This window comes from Eleginops maclovinus, chromosome 6 (genome assembly GCF_036324505.1).
Source record: "Eleginops maclovinus isolate JMC-PN-2008 ecotype Puerto Natales chromosome 6, JC_Emac_rtc_rv5, whole genome shotgun sequence".
NCBI classification, from domain to species: Eukaryota; Metazoa; Chordata; class Actinopteri; order Perciformes; family Eleginopidae; genus Eleginops; species Eleginops maclovinus.
This window is the reverse complement of record NC_086354.1, coordinates 8,008,392-8,025,684: the sequence shown is the minus strand read 5'-3', so window position 1 is coordinate 8,025,684 and position 17,293 is coordinate 8,008,392. Positions and strand designations below refer to the sequence as shown.

General features: G+C 37.6%; 2 protein-coding genes across 2 annotated transcripts in view; both read right to left on the bottom strand.

Moving 5' to 3' along the window:
- Positions 1–188: 188 nt before the first annotated feature.
- On the bottom strand, positions 189–6,298 carry LOC134865627 (zinc finger protein ZFMSA12A-like). The gene is made up of 7 exons (XM_063885281.1): positions 6,130–6,298; positions 5,409–5,611; positions 4,764–4,856; positions 4,582–4,674; positions 4,361–4,471; positions 4,119–4,251; positions 189–1,862 (listed from the first exon to the last, which is right to left on the bottom strand). Exons 1-7 carry the CDS (start codon positions 6,131–6,133, stop codon positions 466–468), a joined length of 2,034 nt encoding a protein of 677 aa, XP_063741351.1. The 5' UTR covers positions 6,134–6,298; the 3' UTR covers positions 189–465.
- A 2,505-nt stretch (positions 6,299–8,803) lies between these two features.
- Positions 8,804–17,293, bottom strand: part of LOC134866096 (sodium channel protein type 4 subunit alpha B-like) — a 42,386-nt gene continuing 33,896 nt past the window's right edge. The window contains exons 21-27 of the mRNA XM_063886047.1: positions 15,634–15,756; positions 14,380–14,652; positions 13,831–13,884; positions 13,602–13,743; positions 13,233–13,333; positions 12,874–13,144; positions 8,804–11,962 (exon numbers count right to left, since the gene is read on the bottom strand). Coding sequence (XP_063742117.1) covers positions 10,737–11,962; positions 12,874–13,144; positions 13,233–13,333; positions 13,602–13,743; positions 13,831–13,884; positions 14,380–14,652; positions 15,634–15,756 — 2,190 coding nt within the window. The 3' untranslated portion in view covers positions 8,804–10,736. The remainder of the gene's footprint in view (positions 11,963–12,873; positions 13,145–13,232; positions 13,334–13,601; positions 13,744–13,830; positions 13,885–14,379; positions 14,653–15,633; positions 15,757–17,293) is intronic.

Genomic DNA, 17,293 nt, shown 5'->3' with positions numbered 1-17,293 from the left:
GTATCTGTTTTTAGGTTTGTCAGGATTATCAAGAGTACAGGAACTTTATTTCTTGGTAAATTATCCTTTTGTTGTCTATTTTTTTTTTAATGAATATTGTTAATATTATTCAGGTCCACTAAACAATGTTTCATGTTGAGTTTAAGTACACACTTTGCAGCTAGACACACAAACACAGGGAACTTCCATACACTTGATAGCAAGTTTTACTGTGTGTTTTCTTAGAGGCAATTTAAACACATGTTCGACAGCTTCACAGAAAGAAATTGCCAACACAAATGTAATTGTACCCAGTGCAACAGATCCAACAAACCAGGTAAATAAAACAGCCAAGACAAAACATAGTCCTTACAGGAGAAGGCGAGAGAAAAAACCAAGTTTATAAAGTTATCACAAAAATGAGTCCAGGTTAGATGAATGAAAACACATTCACTTTCTTAAGGCGGCATATGGTACTCTATTCAATTAGACAGTCTGGTCTTGCACTACATTGTGAGTTTTTTTCAAGTGTCTCTTCAGGTGAGTGATGCATGTGTAAGCCTTTGCACACATTTGACAAGGGTAGGGTTTAAACCCGGTATGTTTCAATGTATGTATTTTTAAATCTCTGCCAACAATAAATCCTTGTCCACATATGGTACAGGTGTAAGGACGCTCTCCGCTGTGACCCCGCATATGATATGTCAATTTGCTCGCCATGGTGAATCCCTTCCCACACACAGTGCACTTGTATGGCCTTTCCCCTGTGTGGACACGTCTGTGGATCTGCAGTTCGCCGGCTGACACAAAACCCTTGCCACAGTCAGAGCAAAGATATGGTTTCTCTCCCGTGTGGATCCTTACGTGTACCTTCAGGTTACCCGATCTGGAGAAACATTTGCCGCAGTACGTGCACTGAAACGGCCTCTCACCTGTATGAGTGCGCATGTGAAGAAACACTTCATATTTGCTCTTGAAAGCTTTGCCACATTGCGCACACATTTTTTGGTTCTGTTTCTTGTGGCGCAGCTCATGCCCAGTCAAAAGGGCGACAGAGATGAATATTTTCCCACACTGATTGCACTGGTTGGACATCTCTTTAGGATGAGTCTTCTGGTGGCTCTTCAGCTCACTCATATTTGGGTACACCTGCCCACACTGTTTGCATGTGAAGTTGTGGATCTTTGTGTGAGAGAGCTGATGCTTATCCAGCAAGTGCATTTTCTTAAAGCTTTTACCGCACTGAGAACAGTCAAACCATTGGACAATGCGACCACATCGGTGTCTTAATTTTTCCTTTAGTGATTGAAAGCTATCCCCACATTTGAGGCAAATATAAGCAGCTTGCGTGCACTGTGTCCGCCGGTGAGACGACATGTCACAGCTCCTTCTGAAGGACTTCCCACACTGAGAGCACTTGTAAGGGTTTTCTCCGGTGTGCAGCCTCTGATGCTCCAGGAGTTTGTACCGGTAAATGTAGCATTTTCCGCATTGACTGCATTTGTGTGCAACTCTCTGCCGTGAAGGGCCAATCATTGAACTGGACAACACAGGACTATTGGTAGATTTGGAGGGAGAAAGGAAGCTGCCTGAAGAGCCGTTATCATATTCCTCCAAAGTGGGAGCATCAAGAATGCTGTCGTTGCATTTCCCTCCTGTTGTTTGTACTGCAGTGCTGCTCTCTAGAGTGATGTTGTCCTCTTCAGATTGCCATATCACATCCTGTATCTCCATATCTAATGTGTCCTGAAGAGAAATAGCCTCAGATTCTTGTTGCTTTTGAAATGTTTGTGTATTACATTCTAAGTCTTTAGCGTTTGTCTCTGGCAGGGAAGGAGGTAAAGATAATGATGAGAAGAGCCGTTGCTCTGAGAATGAAGGCACTGTTTGGAAAGAGAAACACAAAGTTAGGATTATTCGTTTGCATTTCTTCAGATCAGATCAGAATACCTTTATTAGTCTCACAGAGGGGAAATGCACAATAGTTCCAGCAACAAGCCAAAGTAATGTATAGGAATTCACATCACTCCAGAAGCATGCATAAATATTAAAGATAAAAAACTAGAAAATACAAAATACACATCCAGTACCAATAATAGTCAAGCGATATAGCATTTATCCTTTGGAAAGTATAAAGGGTGGTAGAATAAATTGCAGAGCTATTTACAATATATACAGTGGGGCAAAAAAGTATTTAGTCAGCCACCAATTGTGCAAGTTCTCCCATTTAAAAAGATGAGAGAGGCCTGTAATTTTCATCATAGGTATACCTCAACTATGAGAGACAAAATGAGAAAAAACAATCCAGGAAATCACATTGTAGGATTCTTAATGAATTAATTGGTAAATTCCTCGGTAAAATAAGTATTTGGTCACCTACAAACAAGCAAGATTTCTGGCTCTCACAGACCTGTAACTTCTTCTTTAAGAGGCTCCTCTGTCCTCCACTCGTTACCTGTATTAATGGCACCTTTTTGAACTCGTTATCAGTATAAAAGACACCTGTCCACAACCTCAAACAGTTATACTCCAAACTCCACTATGGCCAAGACCAAAGAGCTGTCAAAGGAGACCAGAGACAAAATTGTAGACCTGCTCCAGGCTGGGAAAACTGAATCTGCAATAGGTAAGCAGCTTGGTGTGAAGAAATCAACTGTGGGAGCAATTATTAGAAAATGGAAGACATACAAGACCACTGCTAATCTCCCTCGATCTGGGGCTCCACGCAAGATCTCACCCCGTGGGGTCAAAATGATCACTAGAACCGTGAGCAAAAATCCCAGAACCACACGGGGGGACCTAGTGAATGACCTGTAGAGAGCTGGGACCAAAGTAACAGAGGCTACCATCAGTAACACACTACGCCGCCAGGGACTTAAATCCTGCAGTTCCAGACGTGTCCCCCTGCTTAAGCCAGTACATGTCCAAACCCGTCTGAAGTTTGCTAGAGGGCATTTGGATGATCCAGAAGAGGATTGGGAGAATGTCATATGGTCAGATGAAACCAAAACAGAACTTTTTGGTAAAAACTCAACTTGTCGTGTTTGGAGGAGAAAGAATGCAGAGTTGCATCCAAAGAACACCATACCTACTGTGAAGCATGGGGGTGGAAACATCATGCTTTGGGGCTGTTTTTCTGCAAAGGGACCAGGACGACTGATCCGTGTAAAGGAAAGAATGAATGGGGCCATGTATCGTGAGATTTTGAGTGAAAACCTCCTTCCATCAGCAAGGGCACTGAAGATGAAGCGTGGCTGGGTCTTTCAGCATGACAGTGATCCCAAACACACCGCCAGGGCAACGAAGGAGTGGCTTTGTAAGAAGCATTTCAAGGTCCTGGAGTGGCCTAGCCAGTCTCCAGATCTCAACCCCATAGAAAATCTTTGGAGGGAGTTGAAAGTCCGTGTTGCCCAGCGACAGCCCCAAAACATCACTGCTTTAGAGGAGATCTGCATGGAGGAATGGGCCAAAATACCAGCAACAGTGTGTGAAAACCTTGTGAAGACTTACAGAAAACGATTGACCTCTGTCATTGCCAACAAAGGGTAAATAACAAAGTATTGAGATGAACTTTTGTTATTGACCAAATACTTATTTTCCACAATAATTTGAAAATAAATTCTTTAAAAATCCTACAATGTGATTTCCTGGATTGTTTTTTCTCATTCTGTCTCTCATAGTTGAGGTATACCTATGATAAAAATTACAGGCATCTCTCATCTTTTTAAATGGGAGAACTTGCACAATTGGTGGCTGACTAAATACTTTTTTGCCCCACTGTATTGCACATGCATACAGTAGTATTGTACAACAGGAGTGTTTTAGGTTTTGTTGTTATGTGTGTGTGGGGTCTACCAGGGGCTGTGGTGGCTTTTTTTTTATTCAAAGAGGACATTTTAAGTTCATGTTCAGGTTTATTTGTATTTTTGGCCTCTAATGTGACATGTTTACATGTTTAATGTTCAAAAAGATCTGAAACCAGAGCCCAACTATCTCTTTGCATTTGAGACTCACACATCTGAATGATCACTAGTAGAGAAATCAATTTCTGACGGATTGATCATTAGTTAATTGACAGTTGGTTTGAAGCACTATTTTACACATTTAAAATTGGTTGTATCCCGGGAACACTGACTTACCACTAGTATCCATTGTGTTCATTTTGCTAAGATGGGCCTTGCTTCTCAGCAGTACTTTGAGGTCATTCGCTTTGGATACACACTGCATGTACTCTTCCAGCGCAGTGGGTGTGTCACCAATCCACATTGCTGTCTTTAACAATGAAAAAACAAGTATTATTTTAACAGGCTAGAACCAGACCACCAATCCATGAAAATGCTGTTATAAAGTGCAATTTTATGGCGTCAGTTTTTGTATTCACCTGCTCAAAGTCTGGTATAAGCACCAACTTATCCAGTCTGGTGAAGAACTCACAAAACACAGTCTCCAGAGCTGTGTCAAAGTCAGAACCATACTCCGCCGGAAATACATTCTGCGAAGTGGAACATTTCAACCCAAAGCATGGATATAAAACCTCAAGATACTCAAGCAAATTGCTACTCTTCATCTCAAAACCAACATGAGGTGAAATCAGAATCACACCTTGCGGAAGTGCTCTCTCCCTTTTGGGTCGTCCAGGAGTCTCTGAATAAGCCTGACAAAGTTTGATTCCATCGCTTCATTTCCTGGATGAGCCTTTGAAGTAATATAAACACACATAAAATGAGCAGAACACTTCTTATACAGACAACATTTTAATGTCCTTGATTGAAAAAGACACGCACCAGTTTTGAGGTAGTTTGCATCAGGCTGTTCAAACGTGTTTCAACATCTCTGAGATCCTCTGGCTTTTCAGAACTTAATATTTGTAACATCATCTGGAGAAAGACATTAAGCAACTGTCATTAACAATTATGGAAACTCAAGAATCCCCCTGTGTAGCTACAAATACAACAATAAAGAAAAAAGAAAGAACCAAGCAATCCAAAGCTTGATCTACAAAACTGAAACACCTAGATAATGCATGAGGTCTTATTAAGTAAATAATAAGTACATTTTCATGCAAAAATAACAGAAAAAAGCCTCTTAAATATAGAGATTTCCAATTTATTTCCTCTATTCTAATTCTATCATATTTATTCTTCTAGATTTTATTTAGATTCATTGATAAATAAAGTAAGTAACTAGATGCAGCCCTTATAAACAATTAACTGCATTACTTAAAGTCATGAAATGAAAGTGGAATATTATTTTTAAAACAATTATATAAAAAAATATAATTATTTTCCAAAAATGTATGTAAAACAGTAATCAGACAAATACCAGCGATACAAATGGGTTTAACAAGATCCTTTGGGAAGTTTAGAAGTTTAGATCTGCTAAGAACAACAATGTTTCAAGAAATAGTATAGTCCATATGAATCACTTGCCTTTGATCTTAAGCCCAGAGTGAGCAGTCTCATCTGTCTCTCTGTAAAGATGTCAGGGATGGCTTCAGTCACCAAGGACACAAACTCCTCCACTTTCCCATAATGCACTATGTCCCTCAGACAAACCACCTTCCACATCACAGCCGTCATCATCCGCAGTGGTGGCACCAGGAGCCTCAGCGAGGACAGAGGCAGGGGGCCCTCTGAAAGGGGGGAGAGGGGACAGCATTATTGCATTTAAATGTGCTTTCACACCAGAAATACAATGCATCCATACCCTAATATACAGTCTTTCTATTGTTAGTGAATGGATGTACTGAGAGAAACAGTGCTGAAAACACCTGCTTCTGTAATAAGACAGTTCATACAATCTGACTTTTAAACACTCCAACAAGTTAGCCTTTTCAAAAAACAACTTAAACCTCAGTTTGACTTCATTTGAAGAAGATATAGAATGAAAGTGTCGTTTAGGTGGAAATTATTTTCATTTTAATTTGATTTGTCCATTGTTGTTTTAACGGCAGACAACTAAAGTATTTTAACTAAGGGCACATGTATTAAATATAGCGTAAAGTGCAATAGCTTCTTCCGTTAGCGTTGTGCTTAAAACACCTCCAGGAATGATTATAATGAATGTTATAAGTTTAATAAATCTAGGAAATCTAGGAAGTTGCTGTTAGCAAGCTAACAACAATAACAACAACAAAACACATACGCTTACCCATTGTATTCCCTTTGAAGAGGCACAGCAGTTAATTGATTCTAAGGAAGGTTTTCTAATTGAGAAAATATTCCTTTTGCAGACTTTCTTTAAAAAATAGTTTCTAGCAGCTAATCCAACAACTCGACGCTTGCACTTCCTTCTTGTTCGTTGGTGTTTATTGGCGTTTTACCGCCACCTACTGGACGGCAGTGTAGAAAACCCTGTTGTTTATTGTGTCTTAAAGGTAGCAATTAAAACAATAATAATGATGATAGAAATGTCACAGTATTTTTTGCCTACCATTTCCCCCCTAAAATTACAATGAAGAGTCAGGGGATTGGCCTTCCTCATTGAAAGACGATTCTTCATGATTTTTCTACAGTAACGTAGTAAATGTTTCTTGTTGGTTGGACAGACATTCTGTGGATTTTCCTGTTGGTTTCTTATTTTTTTAAATAAATGTAACTATGGGAGAGACCTGTAAGATGATATTTTTTTCACTTTGTGACCTGGGAAAACCGTAAAAACCTAGTCAATCAGCAAAGATGTTTTGTTCTACTCCTTTATTTAAATCAACCATGCATATCTGTTTAGAAAGTAAACTTTAAAGCTTATTTTTTGACACTTAATCCTGTAACTGTAGGAGCAATAATCCCCTGGTGGTGGCAGAGAAGTCTTTTTAATGGTTGGTATTCATCAGAAATAAAGGGAACATTGGAAAATTAATTAGATAGTGCTTCATCAGACCATCTGGACAATGCTAGAGCCCATGACACCAAGTAAATCCCTGCAGTGCCTGTTGAGTGACAGAAGGATCCTCTTGTACTTAAAAAGGCTATTTCCTCTACTCAGATTCTCAGCCCTTTTTGTGAAGCTAACCTCGATTTTTACCTACCAACCAACAGCCACCCTGCAGCACAGGGCTTATACATTTCACCAAGGAGGCTTACAGCAGACTAAATGCATGTTGAAGTTGAATTTTACTAAACCTTTTATATTGTGTCTTAATCACTGGATTGTCAGTAATTAGGTATATTTAAGTTTATTTATCTGTACATTTTGGTGTTGAGTGAGAGAGAAAAAACCCCAATAAGAATATATAATTTTATTATAAATTGGTTTAGGGAAGAGTTTGGCATCATGAGTGAAAGGAGGCTATGTGATAAGCAGTAGTTTAAAGCAGCTCTTCACCTGCAGATTAGAGTCAAAATTGTGAGCTAATGAGTCAAAATTACGATTACCTGTTACTTTTAAAATGTGTATTTTTATAATACATATTTAGTAGCAAATTACATTCCCATTCATCTCTTTCACTGATTATGACGCGACACAATGTGACTCATCATGACCGTCTTTATCTAAATGTTATTTGAAAAATTGCAACAAATAGAACATGCAATACATGAAATGCATTTTGTATTACAGTTTAGCATGTCTGCATTATATATAGACTATTTGTAATGCATTACGTTGACATTGCTGTGTTTCACTGTGCGCTGCTCAATTTGTAATTAGACATAGTGCCTTTTTAATCTTTTTAAAAATGTTTGCTCTCTCTGATAAGGCTTTAATCTCCACCACATGTCAAAACGCTTAAAAATCAGATCAATTACCAAGTCACATTCAGTCAAGTCACATTTTTCTGGCACTTCATGCACAAACCCAAATTAAATTCAAAGTAAGCAGCTGTCTATTATGAGGATAGATTGGGGGGGTATAGTGTGTGTTTGCATAGTTTTGTTAAAGCATGTATGTCCACATGTGTACTGTATGTATGTGTATTCATGTGTGTGTGTATGAAAGAGAGAGAGAGCAAAAGAGAAACAGTGCGTGCATTTGTGTATCTGTGAGTGTGTAATTAAAACAAGTGATTTTTTTAATACACAGATTATCCCTCTATCCCAGCTGGTCAGAGTTGGATTTGACCACCCCGACAACCAGAGAGAGGAAATCTCTTTGGGGCTAAATCCAAATTGGCACCCTTGATGATTTTTTTTCTAAACTGAAAATGTAGGAGTGCTCAACTATTAACTTAAATTTCGGCACAGAAATTTATAAACACGACATATCATAATATTAAAAGTCACTGATGTCTTGAAGAAGACATTTTAAGAGAAGGGAAATACACACACATGCCATAAATATTCCAGTTTTTTTTTTATCCAGTTGTGTTTTTATTCTTTTGTTTTTTATGACTGGGCACTATTTATTATAGTTTTCTGGGACTATGTTGGTAGTTAATCAGGCAGCAGCATTACTGCGTGGTATTTCTTTGCGTTTTAGCCTCTGCTTCCTTACATATCAATCATCACATATCCAATATATGTTGTTGTATTGTATTCAAATAGGCATTATAGACAAATTCATGCTTTAAAGAGTGAGACAGACAGCCATGGAGATGCAAAGGTTTGTACACATCTGTTCTGTTTTTTTATACAAATGGGCTCAGAGAGCGAGATTTACCAGCGGCTGCCTTGTAATGAGGTCAAATCAGCTAACTGTTTCCTCTTGTGAAAATGGAGGGACACTGCGCACTTACAGTTTTCAATTTTAGACTCTGGTACAGCAATGTCAATACGTTTGTGGCAGTGTTAGTGTTAACACATAATAGGTCTTGTAAAATGTTCTAAATAATCCAAAACACATGTCATCCAACAATGTGGACCTTAGTAAGAGTTGGGAAACCCACAAATATGGAAAAGAGTTTTATTATGATTTCATAAAACAATCCATGAAACGAACAACCTAAATGCAATACAGACAATCAGGTTCTCAAGGAAAGTCTTTTATGTAAAAATGAACACAGTTTAATATATAATTTGATCATATTTTGTTATGGCTTTCATGAGAGTCACTGAAATCGTCTTTGAATATAAATACGTTACAAAAAAATAGGTAAAAATCAGCTTTGCATACATTACACAGCCTCAAAGTAATTACAAAATGAGCTTTCAGTCCATTCATGCTCTTCCAATCCACATCCATTAGATCAAATTAAATGGCCTGAAGAGAATCAGTGGAGTGTGCGGACAACATCAAAATCAGGCACATAATTCAGGGATTATTCTTACACACAGCTCTTCTTTGTAAGTGATACAAGTTCAACTTATGTTTTACTTGAGAAATGAAAACATATTTTGTTTTTCACACAAAAACCTTTCAAGTTCATTTATTTATTTATTTTAATTAACAATTTCTGAAGTTCTCCTTTTCTTAATTTGTTTATGTCATGACACTTGGTGCTGATTTAACCATACAGTTTCAAGCACTTTAACTCAACCAAAGTGCTTATAATGGTTTAGTTAATAATTAAATACATTAAGTAATCCCAAACATTAGTTTTTATATCCAAATGATAAATGTTGCTTACAAATAGTTGATGTTTGAAATGTGTTTTACTTTAAATTTTAAATGATTTAAATGTTCATTGAAAAATGTAATGAGTAAATGTTAGCTTTGGTTAAAATCATATTAGCAACACCTGAATAAGAGCTCTAGAATGACTGGAATCGTAATGGAAATCCACATGTCAACATTATTTAGCAATACAGCGTATTGTATGGGCCTAAGGAGAAATATTTAGAGGGAATTGTGTTCTGTTCAAAATTCTCAATCTGCTGTTGGTTCATGAGTTGTATGGATACAGTACTTGTTTTAAAAAACTCAAATATATATTTTTCCTGCAAAATTGTTTGTCACAAACACTGATTAGTAATTACAGCTGCTCACATCTGTTCTTACAACCCCTTAAGTGCATGTTTTTATAAGAACTGTTGCTATTGTTTAGCTGAAATTGTTTCGTGTTAGCTGTTTTAATTGGTTAGCTACTTTAGTTTGTGAGCTACTTTAGTTTGTGAGCTACTTTAGTTTGTGAGCTACTTCAGTTCCTTAGCTACTTTAGTTTGTGAGCTACTTTAGTTTGTGAGCTACTTTAGTTTGTGAGCTACTTTAGTTTGTGAGCTACTTTAGTTCCTTAGCTACTTCAGTTCCTTAGCTACTTTAGTTCCTTAGCTACTTTAGTTTGTGAGCTACTTTAGTTTGTGAGCTACTTCAGTTCCTTAGCTACTTTAGTTTGTGAGCTACTTTAGTTTGTGAGCTACTTCAGTTCCTTAGCTACTTTGGTGCATTAGCTACTTTAATTTGTAGGCTAGTTTTGTTTGATTGGTACTTCAGTTCTTTAGCCTATAAAAATAATTTCTTTTAATAACTGATTTTCTTCTTTTTTTTTCTACTTTTTTGCAGGCTTTGGTATGTCTGTGTCCATTTCTGTTGTCTTAGTCATCTTGGTCTTTTTAGTGTCTCTCCTGGAATGAGGTTTAGTGTTTACTGATATGTAGCAGATGTGTTGTGAGTGAATGTATCTTATGTTATCAATGATCTGCCAAATGTAAAATTGAATATGGCTTGAGGAAAAGTTTAATTCTGTTGAGGAGTTTTTGACTGTTAGAAAATATACTTATGCGTTCTTCAATTTCAACAGAGACTGAGTTACTTAAAAATATTGAATATATAAATATGTTATATAAAAAAGTTTCTTCTCTTTGACCATGAGTTATCTGAGCTAAATTCTCTGCTGTAAACAAAACAGACAAAAACCACACAAACACTCTCCACACAATCGAGTCTCAAAGGAAAGTTTCCTCATAGTTTTCACCAGGCTCCCCAAGTTCAGAGTCTCTGGATATTGATCTGACGATCTCAGAGAGGTCACTGGCTGCCCGGTTCACACTGTCATAAGATGGGGGTGAGGATAGTAGAGTGTCCTCTGTTGTCTGTACAATGTCAATGATTCCATAGTGCTGCATCATGGAGGCTATCAGCCCCTCTGTTGCTGGAGCATTCTCCACATCCACTTCAGTCTCATAGTTCATTTGTCTGTAGAGGTAGGATGCCTGCTTCATCTGCCGGCGCACCAGATGCCTCCTGTAACACCTTTGGATGATGATAGCTGACACATCTTCCAGTTTGCGGCGCAGTGTGGAAGTGATGGGCTCGTGGGAAATCTTAGAGGGGTTGGTGACCATGAACTTCTCTTCCATTTGCTGCTTTAGCGCGTCCATCTCACCCGACTCTCCCAGGACACGCTTTGTGAAGGCAAACAGGATGTCCAGGCAGTGGATTCGATCCCCGCTGACCATGGGAAGGTCCATGGAGATCAGCTTGATTCTGTTGGGCTTGGCTATGCGCAGCGGCTCCGACAAATTGTCAGCGAAGATTGACAGCATGGAGAACTCAATGAACTGCGTGGCCTCAGAATCAAACTTCTCCCAAACCTCATAAAACATTTCAAAATCATCCTCGCTCAGTGGCTCTGTACTCTCCTCTGTGGCAACACTGAAGTTCTCCAGAATGATAGCTATGTACATATTTACCACAATGAGAAAAGAAATGATTATGTAACTGACAAAGAAAGTGATGCCCATTGAGGGGCTGCCACAGTTTCCCCGGGTGTTAGTGCCAGTATTGACAAAGTGAAGGTCACACTCCTCTGGGGAGTTGGCCATTATAGGACTCAATAGGTTATCCCAGCCTGCCGAGGTACTGATCTGAAAAAGACAGATCATACTATTCCCAAAGGTCTCAAAGTTAAACATGTCATCAATCCCATCTTGTTTTTTCACATAGGCAAAGTTCGCCATACCGAAGATAGCATAGATGAACATGACAAGGAAGAGCAGGAGGCCAATGTTGAACAGTGCTGGCATGGACATCATTAAGGCAAACAGTAGAGTCCTTATTCCTTTGGCTGCACGTATAAGTCGAAGTACACGTCCTATCCTTGCCAGTCTGATGACTCGAAACAGGGTTGGAGATACAAAGTACTTCTCAATGATGTCTGCAAGAACAATCCCTAAAGGAGGAGAGAAAGACAAGGAAAATGTAGTTTGATCTCATTGCTCAATGATTAACTTGTACTTTAAGTTGATCTTATCAATATGGTTTATTGTGGTATCGTGGTGATCGTATAAATATGAGTGGTGTCAAGGGGTCGCTGGTAGTGACAAACTTCACTGTTTTGGTTCACTTAACACTCTTACAAACCTTGTTTCCAGCCGTAGAAGGAGAATTCCAAATAACCCACTCTATGCTAGCTGTCTAGCACCAAATGTCAGACAAATTATGCTTCTAGCTAATGAACATAGTGGAACAATAAGTAGTCATATATCTTCCTTGGGAGTTGTTAGAGACCAAAACAGAGGGAAAAGGAGAGTCAAATCATAATGATATTATTCAGGTGGTCCTAAAAACAACATTAAGTAACTGCAAATGCCTACTGGGTGCACACATCTCAACTGTTTGCAAACATCTTAATGATAAGGACTTTATAATTTGATAATATGGAAGTATTATATTTGCAATGGTAAAAAAAACAAAAAACGTTGGTTTATCTTTAAGACTTCCTCACAGCAAGAAGTGTTTGTTGTATGCCACAGAGTTACAGCTTAGAAAACAGCAATTACTATCAATAGAACAAAAATAAATAAACAGAATTAACTACAAAGCCTTTGTCAAGAATGCATTGGAATAATATAAATGTTTAGAGATTTTTATTCTGCACCTTGACGTGGATACATCTGCCAGAAATCTGTCATTGAAGCATGTACAGTAGTCCAAGAGAAAATAGCAAAAAATACAAATTTCACAAAGTTAAAAAGATATGGGGCTAAGAAACAGCAGATAAACCAATGGTACTGAAAAATCTAACACCCTTGTCGGAGGCAAACAGTAAATGGCGTTTCTTTTTTTTGTGTCTCAACTTACCCACAATGGAGAGAATTATCACCACAAAGTCAAAGATGTTCCATGCAACTGTGAAGAAATAACAGCGGAGGGCAAAGATCTTGATCAGGCATTCTGTGGTGAAGATCACGATGAAGGCCAGGTTGATCTTGTTGAGGATGGACTCCATGCGCTCTGACTGCTCGTCGGTCTCCACCATCATGGTCACCATGTTGATGATGATGAGCATCATGATCATGATGTCGAAGGCTTGCTTGGACACAAGATCAAAGAAGAAAGCTTGGAGAATGTTCTAGGATTGGGAATAGAAATGGCAATTATTAGTAACTCATCAATAATGTGTGAAAAATGTGTTACATTTGAGAGTTATATTATTTTACCCCAGGCCTTGGTATTGGCTTTTGGGGTTTTTTAGATCCTAATTTCTTCATAGCATTATAGTACTTCTTCTGTTCTTCAGTCATGAAGATATCCTGTCCACCTAAGTATTAGCAACAAAAAAACAACAAACGTTATTTTTACAAAAAAACTGTACAAGAACAGTTAAGCTATCAACAGAAGATAAGGAAACCACACTATTTCCTTCTAAACCAGGTCAGTTAATATTTGCACACACTTCTTCATCTGTGGTTTTGCCCAGTAAGAAATATACGTTAGGAGTACGTAAAATAACAAAATCTGTGTAATTTTACCGAGTAATATTGCATCTAGTACAGTAACAGAGTGATGTAGGCCAGTGTTGCCAATACTCATCTTTCTTTTCTGCTGATTGAAGTTGTCAATAATGACACCAATGAAGAGATTGAGGGTGAAGAAGGAGCCAAATATGATGAAGATGACAAAGTACAGGTACATGTAGAGGTTGATTTCTCTGATGGGTTGTTCCTCCACCTAAAACCAAAAAGTCGTATAAGGCAGACGGTTACTTTAACATGTTTATGATGATAACCCTGTATGTATGTGGCTAGAAATACTTACTCCTCTTGAATCAACAGCTGCATGCATTATTTCCATCCATCCTTTAAATGTAGCCTTTAAGACAATACAAAATGTCACATTACTGTATGGAAACTGCATTGAACACAAGAAAGGCATGAATCTAGGGATGCTCTCTGAAAGTCGATTGAGGCGGAACATATGTTGATAACCCGTGACTTGACCCGTTTACAAATATTATGTAATGCACACAAAGAACTAAAACGGCTTGACTTGAAGACAAGCCGACCAAGTAAAGCTGTCGTCTTTCTGTTTAGTTTTGTTGAGTATAATTTAAATTATTATTATAATTATTATTTAAATATGTTTTTTTTTATACATGCTATGTTTGATGTTTGCCATTTCAGTTGTGGTGCACCGTTAAGTACAAATATTGCTATCCCTGAACAACGAAAAGTCAAATTACATATTGAACAGCCAAATCTGATCAATACAATTCTGATTTGGGCTCAGCCCTGCACAATACCTGATATCAGCACATGATTGGCATCTTTCACAAAAGCTCACACAGTTCAGCTGTTAAAAACTCACCACTTGCAGGAGGGACAGGTAGCCAAGTCCCACGTTGTCAAAGTTGACCTTCACTTTTGTCCAGTAGAACTGGGTGTCGTTCATAGAGAGGCACTCTGACTTGTTGTTGACCAAAGAGACATTGTGAATGAAACCAGTTCTGTTCACGCACTTCCCGAACTTGCCAGCAAACAGGTTGACCCCCATGATGCTGAAGATGAGCCAGAAGATGAGACAAACGAGCAGCACGTTCATAATGGAAGGGATGGCTCCTATTAGAGCGTTCACGACAACCTAAAGAGCAACGGGTAAATACAGGTTAGTCTCACAGTCCTGACGTTCTCGATAAATAGATTTCAGATCTACAAATCACTGCCCACTTCTTTAAATATTTGAGCATTTCAAGTCTTATTATAAAACTATTTCTTATTTAGCTCATGATCTGTCGGTAGAGTTGACTAATATTTTATGAATGCAATTTTAAATTTCAACCAATCAGGCATTCATTACATTTTGGCTGATTTAAACATCAGCTTGTATTATGTGCGTTCAACTTTAAATGTAACTCATGTAACTTATGTCAGTCTTCCCAAAGGAATCTCCATTATTTTTAAGAAGGTACATATAATGAAGACATGCCTGTATGATTTGCAACTGAGCCATATCAGTGTTTTCATATTTATGACTAGACACAACAAAGTGTCTGCAGTCTCTCTGTGATGATGTAGCTAGCCATGCTTTTAGCTAAATGCTAATGACAGCATGCTCACAATAACAACAATGCGTACAGCAGATGCTAGCAGGTGTAATGTTGACCAGTCTCACCATCTTAGTTAAGTCTGTTAACATTTGGTAATTGGTAGTAAACACAATATTTGGCTGTAGCTTTTTTTTCGGCTTCTGATTAACTCAAATCTACTAGCATATTTGACCAACATTTGGCTAGTAAACGGTACAAATTTGGCACCCAGGTGGAAATATTTCAGTCTGGGCAAAAGTGGTGGATGACCAACTGACCAATTTACAGACTAACTTTGCCATCACTACAGTTCAACAATATCTTAGACTGAACTTGAGGTCATTGGAAGGTATATCTTTCTATAACCTGGAGATTATTCAATTGTATGACAGAACAATGTACAAACTACAGTGAAAGTATAAACTACATAATAGACGTAATTATCCTGGCAATTATCAGGAAAGTACTAGTCAACAGAAACACTGCTGTAAGATAGATTTTTGACATCAGTGTAATTCAGAAAACACACTTCTCACCCTCATGCCCTCAAATCTGGACAAAGCTCTGAGAGGTCTCAAAGCGCGTAGAGTCCTCAGGGACTTGATCGCAGCAAAGTCGGAATATCCCAGTGAATTTGCTACCAGGCTTATCAAGGATACCTAAATGGAGCACAAAAATAAGTGTTAACAGTTAGAATCAGTACATTTATTAAATACGTGTGGCAGTTTTTGTTCATTTTTTAACCTTTAAACCCTGGGTAAGGTAGTAATATGTCTTTCTATAGTACAAGAAGAAGAGAAGAAGAAAGAAACACTAAATAAAACAATATCACACACAAAGATTTAGCAACACATTGTTTACTGTAGATCATTTTCTAACAATTCTATATCATTTTGAAGAAAAAATTAAATATAAATAAATATATAATTCCATAAAAGACAAGTAGAAAACATTTAAAGAGCCGTTTCTCCCTACTTTTTAGAGTTGTTGTGTATCTTGGGACATTCCACAGTTAGGAACACAATTAATAGATTTTTGAGGTTTAGATTTGATTTTTGTTGTGTAATCTTTTAGCAAATTTAGACTTCCACTCTATTCTACATCCAAAACAGACAAAACAAAATGGTATTCCGCTGTCGAATGACCCTTGGATGAAAGCTATGAATGAAAATGGAGTGAAAATAAATTAAACAAATCTAATGTCATGACTGTTGATGACAAAACACAGTTTGTATGCATTTAAGACGAATAGTGTCCATGCATGCATACTCTGCTATATATACATATTTAAATATGAATATATATCAAATAGAGTGAGTTTTATAAAGAATTTATATCTATCTTCGCCAAATTTCTTTACCCAATTTGCATCCAATTCATCCAATAAGTTCATTAAAAATAGTTTAGGACTAATAAGGTCCCAATGTTCTTAATTTCTTTATAAAAGTCTATTTACACATGTGTTTGTCCAATATATCTAAAGAAGGTACTCAAAATGTTTTCTCAGGACAAAAGAAGGCTTTGGCTCCAGAAAAATCATAAAAATATCAAATACAGAAAAGCAGGGTGGTCGTTTTAGGTAAGGTAGGAAGTTGCAATAATCAACTAAATGTTCTTCTAAACCGACATAACCACAGTGTTAGTAAAAAAAAGTGTACACATAAGCTCAACCGCTGCATTTCTAAATTAACTAAAAATGTCTGTTTTATAGGTTTATTTTATGGTATAAAGTACATCTTCTGTAGATAAACCTTAAGAGTAAATGGCACTGCATTTGTTTTTGATATTAAAGCCAAGGTCCTGAAGTAACTGATTTGAAAAAAAGTTTTTTGGAGCGTTTTTTAAAAACTCGACGGTGGCTTTTGATATCAAAACAGAAAGCACTTACGAGTGAAGAAACACAGAAGCATTTGTGAGGCACATGCAAGTTTCCAATCCCGGAGCTAATACTTACCTGGGACCTGCTAACTAGAACTTACCCTAACAATAGAGCGGTCTGTGGCAATCTGTATAACAGCAGGTGAAATCAGAGGAAGTCAAGGGGCTGCACGCCTCGGGCACGACACGCCACCTCCATTTTACCCAACAGCACTTTTAAATCTGTCTTGTAAAATCTAATCCAAAATGTAACAATGTAAACTACTAGGTGTCTGATTTATCTATGTGTTTTTTAAATTTGACCAAGGTTGTAAGACA